Source organism: Nymphaea colorata, chromosome 8 (assembly GCF_008831285.2).
Source record: "Nymphaea colorata isolate Beijing-Zhang1983 chromosome 8, ASM883128v2, whole genome shotgun sequence".
Lineage (NCBI taxonomy): Eukaryota > Viridiplantae > Streptophyta > Magnoliopsida > Nymphaeales > Nymphaeaceae > Nymphaea > Nymphaea colorata.
Window position 1 is genome coordinate 16122418 of NC_045145.1, and position 18001 is coordinate 16140418.

At 38.3% G+C, this 18001-nt stretch overlaps 2 protein-coding genes across 5 annotated transcripts; both read left to right on the top strand.

The window, feature by feature from the left end:
• The first annotated feature begins 443 nt into the window (after positions 1-443).
• LOC116258873 (ubiquitin receptor RAD23c-like) lies at positions 444-6743 on the top strand. Its single transcript, XM_031636309.2, has 12 exons — positions 444-647; positions 1187-1348; positions 2432-2467; positions 2795-2874; positions 3013-3171; positions 3907-4084; positions 4449-4601; positions 4700-4765; positions 4858-4905; positions 5016-5125; positions 5198-5276; positions 6280-6743. The coding sequence occupies exons 1-12, from the start codon at positions 582-584 to the stop codon at positions 6394-6396; spliced, it is 1254 nt and encodes a 417-aa protein (XP_031492169.1). The 5' UTR covers positions 444-581; the 3' UTR covers positions 6397-6743.
• A 2127-nt stretch (positions 6744-8870) lies between these two features.
• Positions 8871-17880, top strand: LOC116258875 (ubiquitin receptor RAD23d-like). 4 transcript variants are annotated; one of them, XM_031636312.2, is made up of 12 exons: positions 8871-9080; positions 9923-10084; positions 11609-11644; positions 11882-11961; positions 12055-12123; positions 14551-14728; positions 16108-16260; positions 16364-16429; positions 16520-16567; positions 16673-16782; positions 16861-16939; positions 17595-17880. In XM_031636312.2, the coding sequence occupies exons 1-12, from the start codon at positions 9015-9017 to the stop codon at positions 17709-17711; spliced, it is 1164 nt and encodes a 387-aa protein (XP_031492172.1). In that variant the 5' UTR covers positions 8871-9014; the 3' UTR covers positions 17712-17880. The 4 variants fall into 4 exon arrangements, with proteins under 4 accessions (XP_031492172.1, XP_031492173.1, XP_031492174.1 ...); XM_031636313.2 differs by lacking the exon at positions 9923-10084; XM_031636314.2 differs by lacking the exons at positions 8871-9080; positions 9923-10084 and adding an exon at positions 10108-10433.
• The last annotated feature ends 121 nt before the right edge of the window (positions 17881-18001 follow it).

Genomic DNA, 18001 nt, shown 5'->3' on the forward strand with positions numbered 1-18001 from the left:
GGCTAGAGACCAATCAGATAAGAAACAAAACTTAACAAAGTATCTTCGTTTTTCAGATCACCACCAACCTTTATTTTGGAATTCACAATATCTGCAAACATCTATTCCCTTAAAATTTTGATTATGCATCAAATATAACTATGCATCCAAAGAAATAAGTTCATTAAATTTTTTGTATATTGTTCAGGCTCTTTGTATCTTATATATGCAATGTTATCTTGTTATCCAAAAGTGAGTACAATTTGGTATATGTGGCGACTCTATCTTTGTGATGTTAGGTTGTTTAATAATTTAATGTTATTCCTGTCTTCGTCAACTAAATTTTTCAATTTATGGGAAAAGGAAGAGTGTTTGAGGGATTTGCTTGAATGGGGCAGAAAATTTTTTACCGGCATCTGAAAACATAAAGATATGATATTTTAATATGAACGTTATGTGGGCAGCTAGGTGAGAGAGAGCGAGATCGAGCGAGTTCGCGGTTAAGGAATCTCTTGGGAAAGAAGCAAAGGCGGGTTTCCGAGGGAGATAACGTTGGTATTTGGTGTGCGAGAGAGAGAGAGAAGGTGGTCGGAGAATCGGAGATGAAGCTGTTCGTGAAGACGTTGAAGGGGAACCACTTCGAGATCGATGTGGAACCCTCCGATACGGTGCCCTTCTCTCTTTCCGTCTCTTTATATCTTTCTCTTCTCTCCCGCGCATTTTTGGTTGTTGTGCTATCCAATTTCTATCGATCATTAGCATTAGTGCATTATTCTGAGTTGAAATGATGGATTCGGTCTTCTTTGAGATCTGCTTCTGGTGAATTTTGCTTAGCGTCATTCATCTTTCCAGTTGATTTACCCCAATAATTTCGTAAACTATTCTGCTTGCGCGTAAATTTATTTACTTCTGAATGGGAATATGTGGTACCGAATTTTCTTTAGTGATATATTCTGTGGTGTCATGATGTCACCTTGGACTGATGGGGAATTGCAGCAGATCGTAGTGTTCTTGATCTGCCATTTATGGGCTCGATATACCGAGTTATTTTCAGGGAGTTCTTACCCTATATTGTCACAAAGTGTTCTGTTGTTGGGAAAACTGCTGCTGTCAAATTGGGCAGTCTCTCGTGGAAGTGTGAGTATGATTTCTTCCAATATGTGATGCTTTGATTTGTGTTTTATTTTGTTTTATTTATTTTCTGCAGGTTGCTGCCGTCAAGAAACACATAGAAACCATCCATGGTCAAGATGTTTATCCATGTGCTCAGCAACTACTTATTCACCAAGGGAAGGTGCTGAAAGATGAAACCACACTGGTTGACAATAAAGTTGCTGAAAATAATTTTATTGTCATAATGTTAACTAAAGTAAGTTTTACGTTCTTGTCCAGCTAGAGACTTATGCGGCTGTTTCTAGAACTTGTTTTCTGATTATTACATATGATTTGACATTTGACGAGGAAAACAAACTTTTGGTTCAATATGATTAGTTTTAAATCCTTTTGGCATGATCTCCTGTTTTATTATCATGGCTTTGTTACTTTTATCCTGCTAAGCTTATTCTTGCTTTTGTTTTGGGCGGAAGAAACAAAGATATAAATATTGTCATTTATCTTCATTGTGAGAAAGTAATGTGGTTTGGACATCTACGAAAACTATTTAGGGAATATTAAGTGCCTCTCTAAACGACGAAAGAAAATCAGTTTCAGAACGGTGAAGCTTTTTTCTATCATATGATGTTGATGCAAGTCAGCTTCTCTATAAAAGGGGTTGGTCTACTGCTTATGCTGAAAAGTCTTCCAGCAACGGAGTCTTAATGTTAAGAACTTAAGACTCACAAAACGAGGTTTTACCCTCGGTAAACTGTTGAAAGAAAAATGATCTAGCTTATTTATTGTCTGCCATGTGTTTGCTTTAGTGGTTGTCTTGAAATTAAGCTGCTGCATGTTATGATACTTTATGGTTTATTAGCGGTCAGCTGAAACCTTGCATTGAAGTGTAAAACAGCACATTTCTTTACGTGTACAGACCTTAATAATGAGAAACTTACTTTTAGATGGTCGGGTGGTTACTTCTTGATTTGCGGGTGACCTGCCCATGTTAAAGGAATTACATTCTTTATTATTGTACGCTTTTTATAACTACTGAACATATACTTATGTTGGTGACAAGAAATCCTCACGAGACACGAAGTACTGGGGCTAAACTGGTCATGACTTTACCAAGTGAACCACAAGTTACATGACCGTGCTACCTTACATGCCTTGTGTAACAGCTGAGCCTGAACATTACTCTCCCCTCCAGCCACACGGTTGACAATGATACCTATAGTTCAGTACAGTCTATCTGTTACAACTTCAATTAAATGGTCATTTATCTTTGTTGTTCTGAACTTTTTGTTACTATCACCATTTCAACTAACACATTCTTTATGATGTTATGTGTTTGCAGCCTAAGACCCCTACAAGTGGAGCCTCAATAACTCCAGTAATGCTTCTTTTTTTTTTTGACAAGTTCTGTAGTGATTTTTCTTCTTTTTTGGCTTTTGCAGATTTTTTAAGTTAGATTTTTGATCTGTACATTCAAACACATAAGCGACTTTTTTGGGACATGATGCTTGTTAATCTGTACATTCAAACACATAAGCGACTTTTTTGGGACATGATGCTTGCTCAGTTCTCTGGTCAGTTTATAGTTTAGATCCCATGTCAGATGGTATCTTCTGGAGTTGCCATAACCTGTTGTATGCTTTGGTATCATTAAAATAAATTGATTAATGCTTTACAAATGTGCGATATTCATTTGTTTATCTAGGTTGCAGCAAGTTCTTCACCCTCTAATTCTTCAACTTTGCCAACGGCTGCTCCTCAAACTGCTCCAGCAACTCTGGCTCCGTAAGTCATTCAATACTGATAAGTGATAATAAATTTTCTTACACTTTTTGGGTTTTTGCATTTTTAATATCTATGTGGCGATCTTTAAGCTGCTTCTTATTAAGGTTTGCTCTTATGTGATTTTATTGTTGTAAGCAGTACCCAGCCTGTGACTTCTCCAGCTGCAACTGCAGCTCCAGCTCCAGCTCCAGCTCCAGCTCCAGCTCCAGCTCCAGCTCCAGCTCCTGCTCCTGCTCCTGCTCCTGCTCCTGCTCCTGCTCCTGCTCCTGCTCCTGCACCCACACCTGCCACACAACCGTAAGTTGCTGAAGAAGTTGACCATGCTGTTGCCCAGTTGCAATTATAATTGTTTGAGAAATGTTAACTTTGGCATCTTAGGTTCCATAAACATATGGATGTAGATACAATTCCAACCATGTAATTGCCCATGCTCCTTTTCTTGTACATGCTTAGTGAATACATACATAATCTCTCACTCTTGTTCATGTTTGTAAGTATGTACACACATTCATGACCCTCTCAACTAGCTGGAAGCTGCAACTTGTATGGGCTGAAGTCTGTATCTTTCCTGAAGATAGTTTGAATGAGCAAATGTTGTTTGTTAATAATAAGTTTCCAATTGCTCGTTTTTATTTGAAACATTTTTTGTTTCTGGATGGGGAAAGGGCTAAAAGGTCTAGCTGTTGGTAAGTTCTTGGTTTATGATAGTCTAGGTTTTATTAAATTGTTGGTTTGCTGTCCAAATATTGGAGCTGTCTTTGTATGAATTCTAAGCAACTGCAAAGGATTTGACTTATGCACTTTCTATCACTTGATTAGCTCCTTTTGGTTTAATTGCGGGATGGTTTAGTTTCTGACGTTCTTGTTTTGGTCCAAGTATGCTCTGTTCTATTTTTTTTTTTTTTTAATGAGATGCACCTTTTTCTGCTGTCCACATATGATAACTTTAATCATTGACAAATTACTTTTTGCCATATAAATACTTTACAGTTTTCTTAGGTCAACGTTTTCACTTAATCTTATCTTTGGCAGCCCTAGCTTGGATGCCTATGGACAAGCTGCATCAAATCTTGTTGCTGGAAATAACTTGGAGCAAACTATTCAGCAGATTCTTGACATGGGTGGGGGAAGTTGGGATAGAGAAACAGTTGTTCGTGCATTACGAGCTGCTTACAATAACCCTGAGAGGGCTGTTGAATACTTGTATTCGGTGAGTGACTGTACAGAGAGTTCTCTCAGACAGCTGCAATGGATCCTCCAGTTTCTTGGAGGAATAGTGGCTTCTACTTTGTCCTAAATTGGTTTTCTCCAGAGCTCTTTTCTGTTTTTCATTAGTCTCCTTTGATACTGTTTTGTCAAAAGGTTTTGTAAGAAATGCATAGTACGAAATGATGGTCCACATGTAAGTGCCTCAATCGTCAATTGAGTTTGATAAGTGCAAAAAATAAGTAAAAATTGCAACGTGATGTTCTATATACAGATGGAAGTACCTTATACTTTAGTTCATTCTCTTGTTTGCAGGAGCTTGGTTTAGTCAGCCTTTACACTTCCGTACTATTGTTTTCTCTTGTTAGGGTATTCCTGAGCAAGCACAACCACCAATATCTGTTGCTCGTGGTCCTGCAGCTGGGGAGGCAGCAAATCCTTCTGTTGCTGCAACACAACAACCTCAACCAGTGGTCCCTCCAAGTGGCCCAAATTCAAATCCTTTAGATCTTTTTCCCCAGGTACTTAAATGGGTGCATTATGGATTTTGAAGTCCAACTAGTTTTGGAATCTAAATCATGTTGATCTCGTTTTCTTGCATTTTCTCCTATGGCGATAGGGTATTCCAAGCATGGGCGTTGCTGCTGGAAGTGGTAGCTTAGACTTTCTAAGGAACAGTCAGCAGGTACGAACAATAGAAACTTCTTCATGAGATGTCTCCAATCATTTATCTTACTATTATGAGCTTGTAGTTTTCAAACTTACGAACATTTTCAGTTTCGAGCCTTGAGGAGCATGGTGCAAGCCAACCCCCAGATCTTGCAGGTCTTTCATTCCCTTCCTCATTGTTGCTTTCCTTTTCGTTTGCCGTAGGATGTGATTATTATTTGATACTTCATATTTTGTTTCTCCAATTCTCTTTTACTGTTTGATAGCCAATGCTTCAAGAGTTGACTCGACAAAATCCTCAACTCATGAGGCTCATTCAAGAGCATCAAGCAGACTTTCTTCGTCTTATAAATGAACCTGTAGAAGGGGCAGAAGGGTGAGAAAAAATAACTTCTATGCTTTTCTTCTGCTTGATAATTTTTTCTGATCCTTTATAACTGTGAAGTAGGGATGTTCTCAGTCAACCGGCTGCAAACATGCCACAGGCTGTGCAAGTTACGCAAGAGGAGCGTGAAGCCATTGAACGTGTAAGTTATTGGTTGGTTTGGTTTAAGTTCTTTTTATGATTTATATTCTTTTACTTTTAAAGCAGAAGCACAATAGTTTAGAAAAATGTTCATGGAGCATCGACAACCAAGTCTCCCATCTTTATGTTGAGGGTATTACCACCTTTTAACATATACTGTTCTGTGAATTTCAAAATGTGGGTATTTTGGATGTGTAGCATCCTGCTGCTGTGTGTTGGATTGTCTATAGATCTAGCTGGGAAATCGGCATTCTTAGCCCTTCAGCTTTTTAGTTTGAACAAAAATTTGGGTGCACTACCTGATGTTAATATCAGTAATTGGATTCTGGCAGAGCCAGAAATCAAAAGTACAAGGTCCTGCTGCAAATTCCACAAAAGTAGGCAGCTAGAATTAAGTGAAATGATAAGTCAGTAAAAGTCGTGTGGCAGAAAAATTTGGAGCGTCTTCCTAAATTTCTATCCCGTGAATATAAACAATAACCCATATTTTATGGGCCAAAGCTTTACGGTTGGCCTGCAATGTATTGGATATATACTCGGGCAATCTCTGCTGCTTCTGGCAAAGCTGTGCTTCACCCCCATCTGCAAGATCATCATTTGTTCGTTCCTGCCACTGATTTTGTGGATGCATAATATCGTCATGTTTGACTTTGGGTGATCTCATTGTTTGCCTATCACTGTTTTGTACATTCTTGATGATAATCAAGGAAAAATCCACCATGTAGTTTGCAACTTATAATGTATGGAGGTATGGTCGCAAAGCATCACTATCTCTTGAAGTTTTCAAGATAAACTAATGAGCAAGTGGCTTTAACTTATAATCAGTTGTGAAATCTACCAATGTGGATGCATGCATGTAAACGCATACACATTCCACGGTATAGCATGAATCATATGGCCCACTGTCCTAGGCTTATATATATATATATAAGTTAATTCTAAGCTTCAATTTTGGTGACTGATCTTCCGCTTTTTCTCTTAAATGCTCAAATTTGTAATTGCAGCTGGAAGCAATGGGCTTTGATAGAGCGATCGTGCTCCAAGTGTTTTTTGCGTGCAACAAGAATGAGCAGTTGGCTGCTAATTATCTTTTGGACCATTACAACGAGTTTGAAGAGTGATGGTATGTGGTGTCTTTCTCTTCTTTGTACCTGATTCTTCTTACCGGAACTTCATAATATGGGTAGGAACAGAATGGAGTGAACTTGCCCGTACATAGAGCGGCTTCATGAAACTTGGAGATTGTACATGTTCATGTGAAAATCTGGGTTTACATTGCGATCTTTTACCTGAATGTGGAACAAACTCCGCACGCAGCAGTGGGAACCTGATATATGCTGATCATCTGATTCTGAGGCATTTGTGTATTTCTTGAATTATGAAAATCTCGGGAAGAGATTGGTGTTTTTTAGAAACTGTTGCTATCTGCTACTATGAGAGTTTACTAGTTTTTCTGTTGTTTTCTTTCTGAATGAATGTTGGGGTTAGGCAGACAATGCACTGGAACTCCTCTGCATAATATGCATATAAATTTTCCTTATTAACGCACGGAAGTCACAACCAGGCCGAGACGAAGTGCGTTAAATCGGGTGGCTCCTCCGGACCTTCCTGCTGTGGAGGTAAGGATCCGTTTTGGCTTATGCTGAAGGTGGGTGCTCATGGTGTTTGAATATACGGCGCCTGCGTAATGTTTATGGTCATGGATATAGCTTCCACACGTTTCTCCAGTTAACTTAGTAGCCATGACCGAGGATTAAGCCACAACTGCAAATTCATCCACAATCACCTGTTGCATTAAAAATTGAAAAATAAGAATACCTAATTTGATTTTGAAATATATATCAATCTTATGAATTATGATTTTTTATGAGGAGCGACAAACTTTATGTGAAAGATCAGGTGCCATAACTCTTCATTAAGGTTTTCAATTTACGTTTAGATTTAAAGAACTTTTTAGTGGGTAAACCATTTTCTGAGCTGCATCTAAAAAGATAAAATGAACTTGTGAATTTTCAGATTATGCCGTCCAGCAACCGCATTATTTGCTAATTTTTAAGTTGGTTTTGCAAGAACCAGACGGCATATATGAATGTAAAACGCGTAAAAAAAAAAGATGAAAAAAATCAGATTTTTTCGTTCTTCATCAATTGTACAAAGCCAGCAAAACTAACGCCGTTCAGCTTAAAACCCCTATTATAAATTCTTTATACATCAAACATTTATGATTTATTTTGAATCTTAAAGACATTTCCTGTTCATCCATACAGCTTAGTTTATGAATGACAATTTACAATTTATGAAAATGGCTTGACAACTACATAAATGTAGATGGTGTACTTAAGGGATTCTTAGGCAGTAAGGACATTTTGTCTCATAAATCTTTAGTCAGTGTCTCTTAAGTTTGTCCCAAAGATTGTGGTAGGTTCAGCACACTGGAACTAGATAACCCTTGATGATTGTTTGGCAACAGGAACTGATCTACGGACAGTTTGGCAAGAGCGTTCATGTACAGCCGCCCTTTTAAAACCTAAAATTTGGAGTTCTATTTATGAAAATCAAGCTAAAAATGGTGAGAATTGCTGGACAGCCAAATAAATATAAAAGGCAACCTCTCAGAATTCAAATTTCGTGCTCTGAAATATCCCATTTTCGTTTTCACTTATAGCTCCGGCTATTTCAAGGTCACGGAAAGGAAAGACTTTTGATGAGAAATGTGGGCAGAGACTGGATGGTTATCCTTCACCACAGTACTTATTGACTCACAATAATCACCAAGGAAACAACGCATTCCTCTTCATTCTTGATCAACATTCATGCCAACAACAAATTTGTCGCTCAACAGTCAACACATAATGAAAGGGATGCAAGATTCAGACCTTTTCCTTTTCCTCATCGCACCACGGAGAAGGAGATCCCCCTCGTCTTGGTCGTTGAGTTTCAGAGGAGAACGCCCTTTTTGATTCACAAATCCAGGAGAAACACACTGCTTTCCTGGCAAAATTTCCAAGATTTAATGGAAGAACAGCACACAGAGGCGATGTGTGTGAACAAAAAGAGTCGGTGCCGAAGAAGCTGGAAATGAAGGTTTAAACCCCCATCAAGGCTGAGGTTGGGTTTACTTAACCATGGTCAAGGAAGCAGGTGTTAGGTGGTGTGTAGGCGTGCAAGCAAGAGACGATCGCATGAGTCCATCAAAGATATACTGTCCTCGATTTTCCAAACAACTACCAAACTTTTTCATGATTTCCTTGTGGGCGCCAAAATTTCTTTGAATTTAAGAACATAACCAAAACAATTTAATTGATATTTAATTTAAAGTTTTTGTTTTTTTTCTTCAGAAGGTGCGTGGAGTAAACTTCTGATACAACCATCAATTAAAGTGTTTTTACGAACAAAAGACTAACAACTGTTAAAAATCTAAGTAACTATCAAACTTTCACTAGTCTTTGGCTATACTACTCGCAAAACATTGGTTTCTGGAAAAGGTGGGGATGAGTTTCTGGAAATTTGCATAAAGGGGACGGATAATTCCGCAGATATTTAAAAAGAAAGTAAAAACTCTGGTGGAATATATTAATTACGAGCGAAGTTTGGTAGCATTTGTCAATCGAGAGAGCGCGAGGAGGAATCGGTTTTTACCCTTCCTCACGCTTGCTGTGGATAGATCGCAAAGACCAGAGAGAGAAGCTCGGAAGCAGAAAAGAAGGGCGGAGAGAGAGAGAGGGGTTGTTGGTCGGAGATGAAGCTGTTCGTGAAGACGTTGAAGGGGAACCACTTCGAGGTCGATGTGGAACCCTCCGATACGGTTCCTCTCTATCTCTCTCTTTCTGTTTCTTTTTCTCTGCTTATATGGTTCAATTGTTGTTGATCCTTAGAATTAGGGTATCGTTGCAAGCTTAGGTTACCGAGACGATTTTGGTCCGGATCTGCTCTAAGTGAATTTTGATCAGTATCACTCGTCTTCCTCTTTCGATTCACCGCAAGAGTTTCATGAAATCTTCTCCTTCTGTGTGCATTCTTTACGTCACGATGTATACGCCGCGTCAAGTTTTTTCTAATATTATGTGGTGCATTTTCATGCGTTGGCCTTGAATTCCTCAAGGGGATTGCTGTAAATTGTTCGGTTTTTAACCCGCTATTCATGGATTCAGTATATGGCATGAAAATTGTCATCCGTCTGCCTCAACTGCTGCTGTTAATTTGGATTTTTTCTGCTCCGTCTAGTGCTTGTTTCTATTTTTTTGGTAATTTGGATATTTGAAACTGAGCGCACCAATCTCCAACCAACATGCCAGTGCCACTCATGCAGCAGTGTTTCCCCATTGTAGCTGAATATGGATAAGGTGTCTCCCCTCCTCGATTGTCGGCGCTGCTGAATCGCAAACGTTATAATTAAACCATATGAATTTCTGACTCTGTAGTGTCCCTGTTGTGTGCTGAACTACATTTGAGATGTGGCACTTCTGTTTAGTTTATTTCCGTAAGTGCTGTTTTGTTCGTTTCCCTTGTTGCTCACTTGTTGATTTGTTATACCTAGTACCTTGCTGTTGTTTATCTTATTTGTTCTATTTTCTATATCGTACAATATGTGAATTGTATATCTTGCTTTTTTTTTTTTCTCTTTTGCTGTTTAAAAAATCTCTCTAGGTTGCGGCCGTCAAGAAACACATAGAAACCATCCATGGTCAAGATGTTTATCCATGTGCTCAGCAACTACTCATTCACCAAGGGAAGGTTCTGAAAGATGAAACTACGTTGGCTGACAATAAAGTTGCTGAAAATAATTTCTTAGTCATAATGTTAACCAAAGTAAGTTTCTTTCCCCTTATACAACTAGAGAATTCTGGTGGCGGTTTATAAAATTGGTTGTCTTGTGGATTGTATTACTTATGATTTGACATTTGATGAGAAGACAAGCTTTTGATTTGATTTATCATGGAAACGTCATCATAAATCAATTTGATCTAAATGGCCTGGTACGGCCTCCTGTTAGGTTTCTTCTTATCATGGAAATATCTTTTGTTTGGCTTAGTTTATTTTATTCATGTTATTGTCTCCAAAACAGACAATAATTGCCATTTTCTACATTGGAAAAGGTAATCTGGTTGAGGTGTCTACGAGAGTTGTTGAGTGCCTTTGAATGAAGAAAGAACAACAAGTAAGAGATACTTCAAGCTCTTTGTATCATATGATGTGCACGTAGTTGATGCAATTTAGCTTCTCTGCAAGAAAGGCGATCTACTGCTTATGCTGAAAATTTTTTCTTTATCAAATTGGAGCCTTAATTGTGGAAGCCTTCAAAGAGCCCATCCTCACTATGGTAAATAAAAAGATGATCGAGGTATATGCATTGCCTGTCACCTCTCTGTTTTAGTGGTGAGCTGGGCACTTAAACTGGTATTCCTTGTGCTTATCCAATATTGTAATATTTCCTGGTTATTAGTGGTTACCTGAAAGCATAGTCACATAAGTTCAGTGACATTTTTAGAATACTGCAGTAACATCACCATTTTGAAGTCGGCCAATATATCTGCTTATTTTCAAAATATTGTAAAGCTGAAATAAGATAATTGATATTCTATATAAGTTCCCATGGAGTCATCTTCTGCCTAAAACAATGTATTATTATCCAAGTTATTTCTGATATTTTCCTGAGATTTTAGGAAAGTGCCTTTTTCGATACTTTTAAGCATATGTTTCTTTTCCTTGTATGTTTTTGAGAACCTTTCCAACTTGTTCCTTCATATTTTTGCAAAAAAAATACTACCGACCTTATTAGTGACAATCTTTTAATTATTTTACACATTTCAGGCTTCAAACAATTCCTGAGATTTTCCCCAAAAGTTCACCTTGAAAAGCAAAATCTCTAAATGAGAATGACATTGGTAACCTTGCCTGAAAGCTTGCTTTGCAACTGCCGTGTGTTCTTAACATGTATAACACTCTTTCAAAAGGCATTAGACTTATGTCTCAATTCACATGATATGTTGGATATCCTAGGTGTCCTTTTCAAGTTAAAGGATTGCACTTTTACTAGTTTACAATCTTGTTAGTATTAACAGATAATGTATACATATTTATTTTGATGGTGAGAAGCGTTTGCCCAGGGCCAGGTCATTTAATGGCTCACATCCCCTGTCAGGTGAAGCACAAATGGTATGACCACCATTCTTAGATGCCTCACCTGTGTAACAGCTGCCTTCACATACTTTAGTTGGGTTTGATCTTAACACTTTCACTTATGCACCTTATCACTCCACCTTCTAGCCTTATGGGCTTCCTGTTGCAATTCCAACTATTGCAGTCTTTACAAAGTTATGTGTTTTTGTGCAGCCTAAGACCTCAATGAGTGGAGCCTCGTCAACCCCAGTAATGTTTCTTTCCCTTTCTTTCACAAGTCCTCCAGTGATTTTGCATCATTTTGGCATTTGTGAGATTTTTCATTTCCATATTACCAGTCATCTAAGACATGATGATGCTTACTTGTTTGGTCAATTCTCTTGTAGTTTTTAGATGATGAAGGTGTCTTCTGAACTTTTGTCGTATTCCTTTTTTTGCTTTGAAGTTAATGTTTTATCTATGTATTATTTCCATTTGTTTGTCTAGGCTCCAGCAAATCCTTTACCTTCTAATCCTCCAACTTTGTCAACAGCAGCTCCTCAAGCTGCTCCAGCAGTGCCACCTCCGTAAGCGCCAGTGGAATTTTCATACTTATATAAAGCTCTCTTTGGCATGTCCCTTATATTGTTTTACTCTGTCTGTTTTGTCATCATGAGCAGTGCCCCGCCTGTGGCTACTCCAACTCCAACTGCAAGTGGAGCTCCAGCACCTACACCTGCCACACCAACGTGAGTTACTGAGCAGTTTCAATATATTACAACAATAGTATTGTTTTAGTATCTTAGCTTCCATAAGGTTGTGTTTGATAGGCTTGGGTCTCAGATGCGATGCTGATTTAAGACCCCTTTTATGTGGGACCTACAATGTAAACAAACACTGAATTTTACTGCTACGTAAAAAGGAGGATTTGAGATCCTTAGTTTATGGCCAAAAACCACAGATTTGAGGTTGGAAAGGAGGGCGTCTAACCTTAAATCTGCAGATTTGAGATTCTCAATGATCTCAAACCACCTTTAATCTCAGAGGCTATCAAACGACCCCAAAAGATTGGATTTACCTAGGGCCTACAACTTTGATGGATCCAAAACTGTTTCCTGAAGGTAGTTCAAATAAGAAAATGTCCTTTATAGTTTATAGTGGTTGTTTGTTTACAACTGCCTAACTTTTATTTGAATTTTGTTTCTGCATGGCATTCATGGTTAAAAATGGTGGATGGTTTTTAAGTAAAATTTGGAATTGATTGTCCAAGATTGGAATCTGACCTAGTTTACAAATTGGTTTATGCATTTTAAACAACTAACGAGATGAGGTAAGTCACGTCCAAAAGATTCTGTTGTCACTAATTTATGGGATGATTATATCTGGAAAGTGGGTATCTATGTAACCTTCCACACATTAAACCTTAGGTTATCCCTAACCTAAGGTAAGTGACTGTTTATTTATAACTGCCTACCTTTTATTTGAAAATTTTATTTCTGCATGGCATTCTTGGAGAAAAGAAGCAGATTATTCGTTTTTAGTAAATTCCAGAGCTTTTTATCCAATAGTCTGACCTTGTTTACAAAGAGGCTTATGCATTTTAAGCAATTAACGTGATAAGGTATTGCTATATTTTGGTGTAGTTTAGGAATGTTAGATGTTTGTTCCTACTTTATTTCTTTTCTTAGTCATGTGCAAAAATTACTATGGTTGCTGACCTATGGAATGATCATATGTGGTTAGCCATTAACATTAGGTTAACTGTACACTATATTTGCTCTTCAGTGGGCAAGTAATTAGGAAACTGGCCACCTGGAGAAAGTTTCATAATTTTGTCTATGCAAGAGCATGAATTAGAGGGGATTGGAAATAAAGGAAAGCTTTCTGAATCTAATTTTGTTTGTAAAATTCTTGTTTTGGTTAGAAATCCTGGATTCGTTTGGTTCATCCTAAGTCACCCAGACTCTTCTATTTTACTGCCGCACCCGAGTCGCATCGACTCGGGTGCACACCGGACATGGGTGTGGCTTCGACTCACACCCGAGCCCAGTTAGAATGTCATATTACTAAATTACTTATATAATATATGTTGTTCTGATATTTTCCTATGTAATACAATTATTCAAGGATGTTATATACATTAATAACTAAATTGTAATAATAATATATGCATGCTTATTGTGTTATATATATAATAAATTAAAAATAATAATAATAATAAGATACCCTCGCCGCACTGCCGCACCTAAATTTTTTGAGATGTGCCGCTCCGGCACCGGCACCCCGCACTCAGGTGACATAGAGTTCATTGCTTCATCCATTTCCATTTCAAGGCAGTTAATGGTGCTTTAAGCCCAAGATATTCTCACAGTGTGGGAATATGAAAAGGTTGGAGGTTTATGAAGATTGAAGAGTATAAGCCGGGTGGTTTTGATCAAGGACTAGTTGAGTTCATAAGGTTTTAGTGTCAAATGTGGAACCTCCATGACTGGGACATATCTTACAAAGAATTAGTAAAGACTAGGTTGGTTTAATTAAGCTTTGGTCGGGTTCACAAAGTTTATGTCATGGAATGGTTACATCTGACTCTGTTCATGTCACTCCTCCATTCTTTGAGTTCTGAATGGAGATTACCTTGTTACCTGTTTCAAATAAACTTTATTTGGTATCAACCAAATATGAAATCAAGGTGATCAACCATAAATACACTATCAATACTAAGCTTGAATAATCAGATCTGGGACGGTTAATTTTTCTGGACCATCTTGCACCATAGAAAGGTTAAGCAATGTAGCTGTATGTCAAAATATGTCTAACGTGTTTGCGTTGGTTGTAAGTGGGTATACGAAATTACTTTTTTGCCCTTCTCAAGGCATGTGTGCCTATTTCATTTGTAATTGGTTGGGGCCTGATTTATAATATGGTCTGTCAAACACATACAGACTGTCTTCGTGTTATTAAGCCCTTTATCATTCATGAAATCAAGTATCTGTTGAGGTCAAGATTCATCTGCCTTGTCGGGTTTGCTATGATTTCTGTAACAATCTAAAAAATTCTTTTGCTGCCTCTGTACAATCACTTTAGGACTTGCCAAACTGCTTCTTCTCACAATGCATGTTTAAACTTTAAAGATCCCTGTAGGCCAATATTCCTACTTAATGTTCTTAATTTTTCAGTCCTAATGTGGATGCCTATGGACAAGCTGCATCAAATCTTGTTGCTGGGAGTAACTTGGAACAAGTTGTTCAGCAGATTCTTGACATGGGTGGAGGAAGTTGGGACAGAGAAACAGTTGTGCGTGCTCTACGAGCTGCTTATAATAATCCTGAGAGGGCTGTCGAGTACTTGTATTCGGTAAGTGATTGCGTGTTAGGTTCACTCTGACAGCTGCAGTGTTTTTTCCAGCTTATTGGTAGAATGGTGGTTTCCAATTTGCAATGATTTGGCTCCCTGAAAAGCAGTTCTAAAAGTTAATTGGTCTCCTCCATGTCATGTTGTTTTGTTAAAAAGTTAACGTAAGAAGGCAAACTACTAGATCGTAAACAGACCATGTAAGTGCTTCAAGCAATCAAGTGCAGTGTTTTCAGAAGTAAATAGAAATTGCAACTATATATCTTATGTGCAGGTGAAATTAGGCCGTATCTACTGCCATGCTGATGGACTGAAGAGCATAGCAAAAACATTTGATAGAGCCATATTTTCACTTGGTAATTTTGTGAGATGATACTTTACATGTATATATGGAACCTAAGTCATGCCTTAGGGATTGACAATACTGAATTATTGGTGGACCGAGTGACTTTAGTGAAAGCTGTTCTGTATGCTTCTTGTTTCCTTCACTCACTAACTTGATTCATTTATTATTAACTAACAAATCTGGGGTTCTGGTCTAGGTGGTGTTATTTCGGTAGTCCCTGCATATAAATATTTGTGGATTTATAACTCGTAAAGTGAATCTTAGAAAAGTCAAAAAAAGGGAAAATGATGGGCTGGATTACCTAGTTTCATCCTACATACTGGTCAAAATTGTATTGCTCGGTCCATGCTGCACAAATTTTGTTGCACCTGATTATGTCGTAGCTGCATCTGGATTTAATTGAATCTCAATTCATGATACTTCTGGTCCATTGACTGATTAATCATTGTTCTCATGGTTGTGTTAGGTTCCCTTGCATTTTATGATATTTATCCCAATGATGAAGTAGTTTTTTTTTGGTATTCTGTGTAAGGATGTCTTCTGTTTGTGTAAGCCTATATGGATGTGGATTTTTATGTGATTGGAGCTACTTTTTGCGCAGGATCTCTTACTGCTTGCTTTCCTGCTTGTATTGTCATATGTATGTTACAATGAAGATGGCTTGAAACATCTTGACAGCTGATAGGGGTTATTATATCAGGCTCCAGCAAGAACCTGTATTTTTTTTTTTTTTACTTTCCATTTTTAATCTATTGTTATAAAATGATATTCTGAAAAAGACCCAATTAGTAGTCTGCTCATATAGTTCTTTTTATTCCAAATTCTGTATTGTCTAAATGCTGCATGCCAACAAAATTAAAGAGTTCATCTTTCCCGTCATGGTCAGATACATAATATATTTGTGTAGTAAGCAATATTTTCTGATAACTAGGTCTAATATCAATTTCTATTACTATATTTTTCGTTTGCTCTCTCTTGAGTGCAGAAGCTTGGTTTGCGTGGATTTTATGCTTGTTGACTTGTTTTTCCATTTCAGGGTATTCCTGAGCAAGCAGAACCACCTGCATCTGTTGCTCGAGCTCCTGCAGCAGGGCAAGATGCAAATCCTTCTGTTCCTGCACCTCAACCAGCTCAACCAACTGTTCCTTCCAGTGGACCAAATGCAAATCCTTTAGATCTTTTCCCTCAGGTAATAACTTGGTGTCTCTGGATTTTCAAGCCTGGCTGTTTCTGTAAGTTATGTTGATTTTGGGTTTCTTTTTTTTTCCCCCTTGTCTTCTCATGCAAAATAGGGTCTTCCAAGCATGGGCTCCAATGCTGGGGGTGGTAGTTTAGACTTTCTAAGGAACAGTCAGCAGGTACCTTTTGTGGTTGAATGTAAAACTTCTTCACGAGGCATCGTCAATAATTTATCTTACTGTTATGAGCTTGTATTCAAACATTTACAGTTTCGAGCTTTGAGGACCATGGTGCAAGCAAACCCCCAGATTTTGCAGGTCTTTAGTTCCCTTCCAGTTTGTTGATTTCTTTTTTCTTTGCATTAGGATGTTACAGTCCATTTTGATGTTTTGCTTTTCTAATTGTCCTGTGCTGTTTGATAGCCAATGCTTCAAGAGTTAGGCAGACAAAATCCTCAACTCATGAGGCTCATTCAAGAACATCAAACTGACTTTCTTCGTCTTATAAACGAACCTGTGGAAGGGGCGGAAGGGTGAGAGACCTGGTACTCCTGCACTCACTTTCCATTGTGGTTGATCAGATTTTCTGATTGTTTATAGCTGTGGAGCAGGGATCTGCTTGCGCAACTGGCCGCAAACATGCCCCAAGCTGTGCAAGTTACACCAGAAGAGCGTGAAGCCATTGAACGTGTAAGTTTGCTGCTTGATCTTTCTGGGTTATGGGTTTCACTGATTTGATAAAATGCACATCCTTTTACATTTAAATAGGTCACATTAAATTTTAGAAATTCTTCATTAAACGTTAACAGCTAATGGGCCATTCCATGACAGATGACACCCAAAATCAGGTTTAAGACCTGGTTTCGTATCTATTTGGCTGGGGTTTTCTCTGAAAAAGTTTAGTGGGAGGGGGTCCCCTCCTCCACTTCGTTACCAGTGGGAGGAAGTTCATTTGCTACTTGTCATTTCCAATGGGGTGCTGACTGAAATTGGCTGAAGTGGGTGATCGGAAAGTAGTGCCATATACATTTTCTTTTGTTTTAATTTTTAATTTTTTAATTTTTTTTGGCCAAACACGGTTTTGGCATCCAAACAAACTTAAAACCAGGTTTTTTGTCGAGCCTCGCTTGCAAAGGACTTGGTTTATGGGCAAAGCCTGGTTTCCTTGTAACTAGGTTTTGCTTTCTTGTCATCCAGACAATGCTTGATTTGTCAGTCCTATGTTCCTCAACATCTTTAGGAAGTTGTCCTGTCAGTGTGTGAATCTTAAAGCTTCGATATTTCGGTGGATCTCCTTGTGTATGGTCTGTGCTTTTCACTCTCTGGCTCATATGTTACTTTGCAGCTGGAGGCTATGGGTTTCGATAGAGCAATCGTGCTGGAAGTGTTTTTCGCGTGCAACAAGAATGAGCAACTGGCAGCGAATTACCTTTTGGATCACTATAATGAGTTTGAAGAGTGAAAACATGTGGGTCTTCTGTTCGTTTTATTTGATTCTTCGCAGAGGAACTTCCTTTGTAATGTGGATAAGAACCGAGTGGAGTGAACTTTCTCGTACATGTAGTGGCTTCATGAACTTTGGAGATTGTACATATTCATGTTAATTTGTGCATGGCATTAGATCTTTTGCCTGAAGTGTGCAACTGGCCATGCAGCAGTGGCCGCCTGATGCGACGATCATCTGGCTCTTGAGGCATGAGTTGCGGGTAGGGCTGTAAGCGTCCGTCGCCTGCGAATGCAGTCCCATGAGCA

What these genes read in the sequence shown, in the direction of transcription:
- LOC116258873 (XM_031636309.2), top strand. Translation starts at nt 582, where the DNA reads ATGAAGCTGTTCGTGAAGACGTTGAAGGGGAACCACTTCGAGATCGAT. An exon ending in TTCTAAGGAACAGTCAGCAG is followed by an intron (nt 4,766 to 4,857) that starts GTACGAACAATA and finishes GAACATTTTCAG; the next exon opens with TTTCGAGCCTTGAGGAGCAT. An exon ending in CCTGTAGAAGGGGCAGAAGG is followed by an intron (nt 5,126 to 5,197) that starts GTGAGAAAAAAT and finishes ACTGTGAAGTAG; the next exon opens with GGATGTTCTCAGTCAACCGG.
- LOC116258875 (XM_031636312.2), top strand. Translation starts at nt 9,015, where the DNA reads ATGAAGCTGTTCGTGAAGACGTTGAAGGGGAACCACTTCGAGGTCGAT. An exon ending in CTGTCGAGTACTTGTATTCG is followed by an intron (nt 14,729 to 16,107) that starts GTAAGTGATTGC and finishes TTTCCATTTCAG; the next exon opens with GGTATTCCTGAGCAAGCAGA. An exon ending in CAAACCCCCAGATTTTGCAG is followed by an intron (nt 16,568 to 16,672) that starts GTCTTTAGTTCC and finishes GCTGTTTGATAG; the next exon opens with CCAATGCTTCAAGAGTTAGG.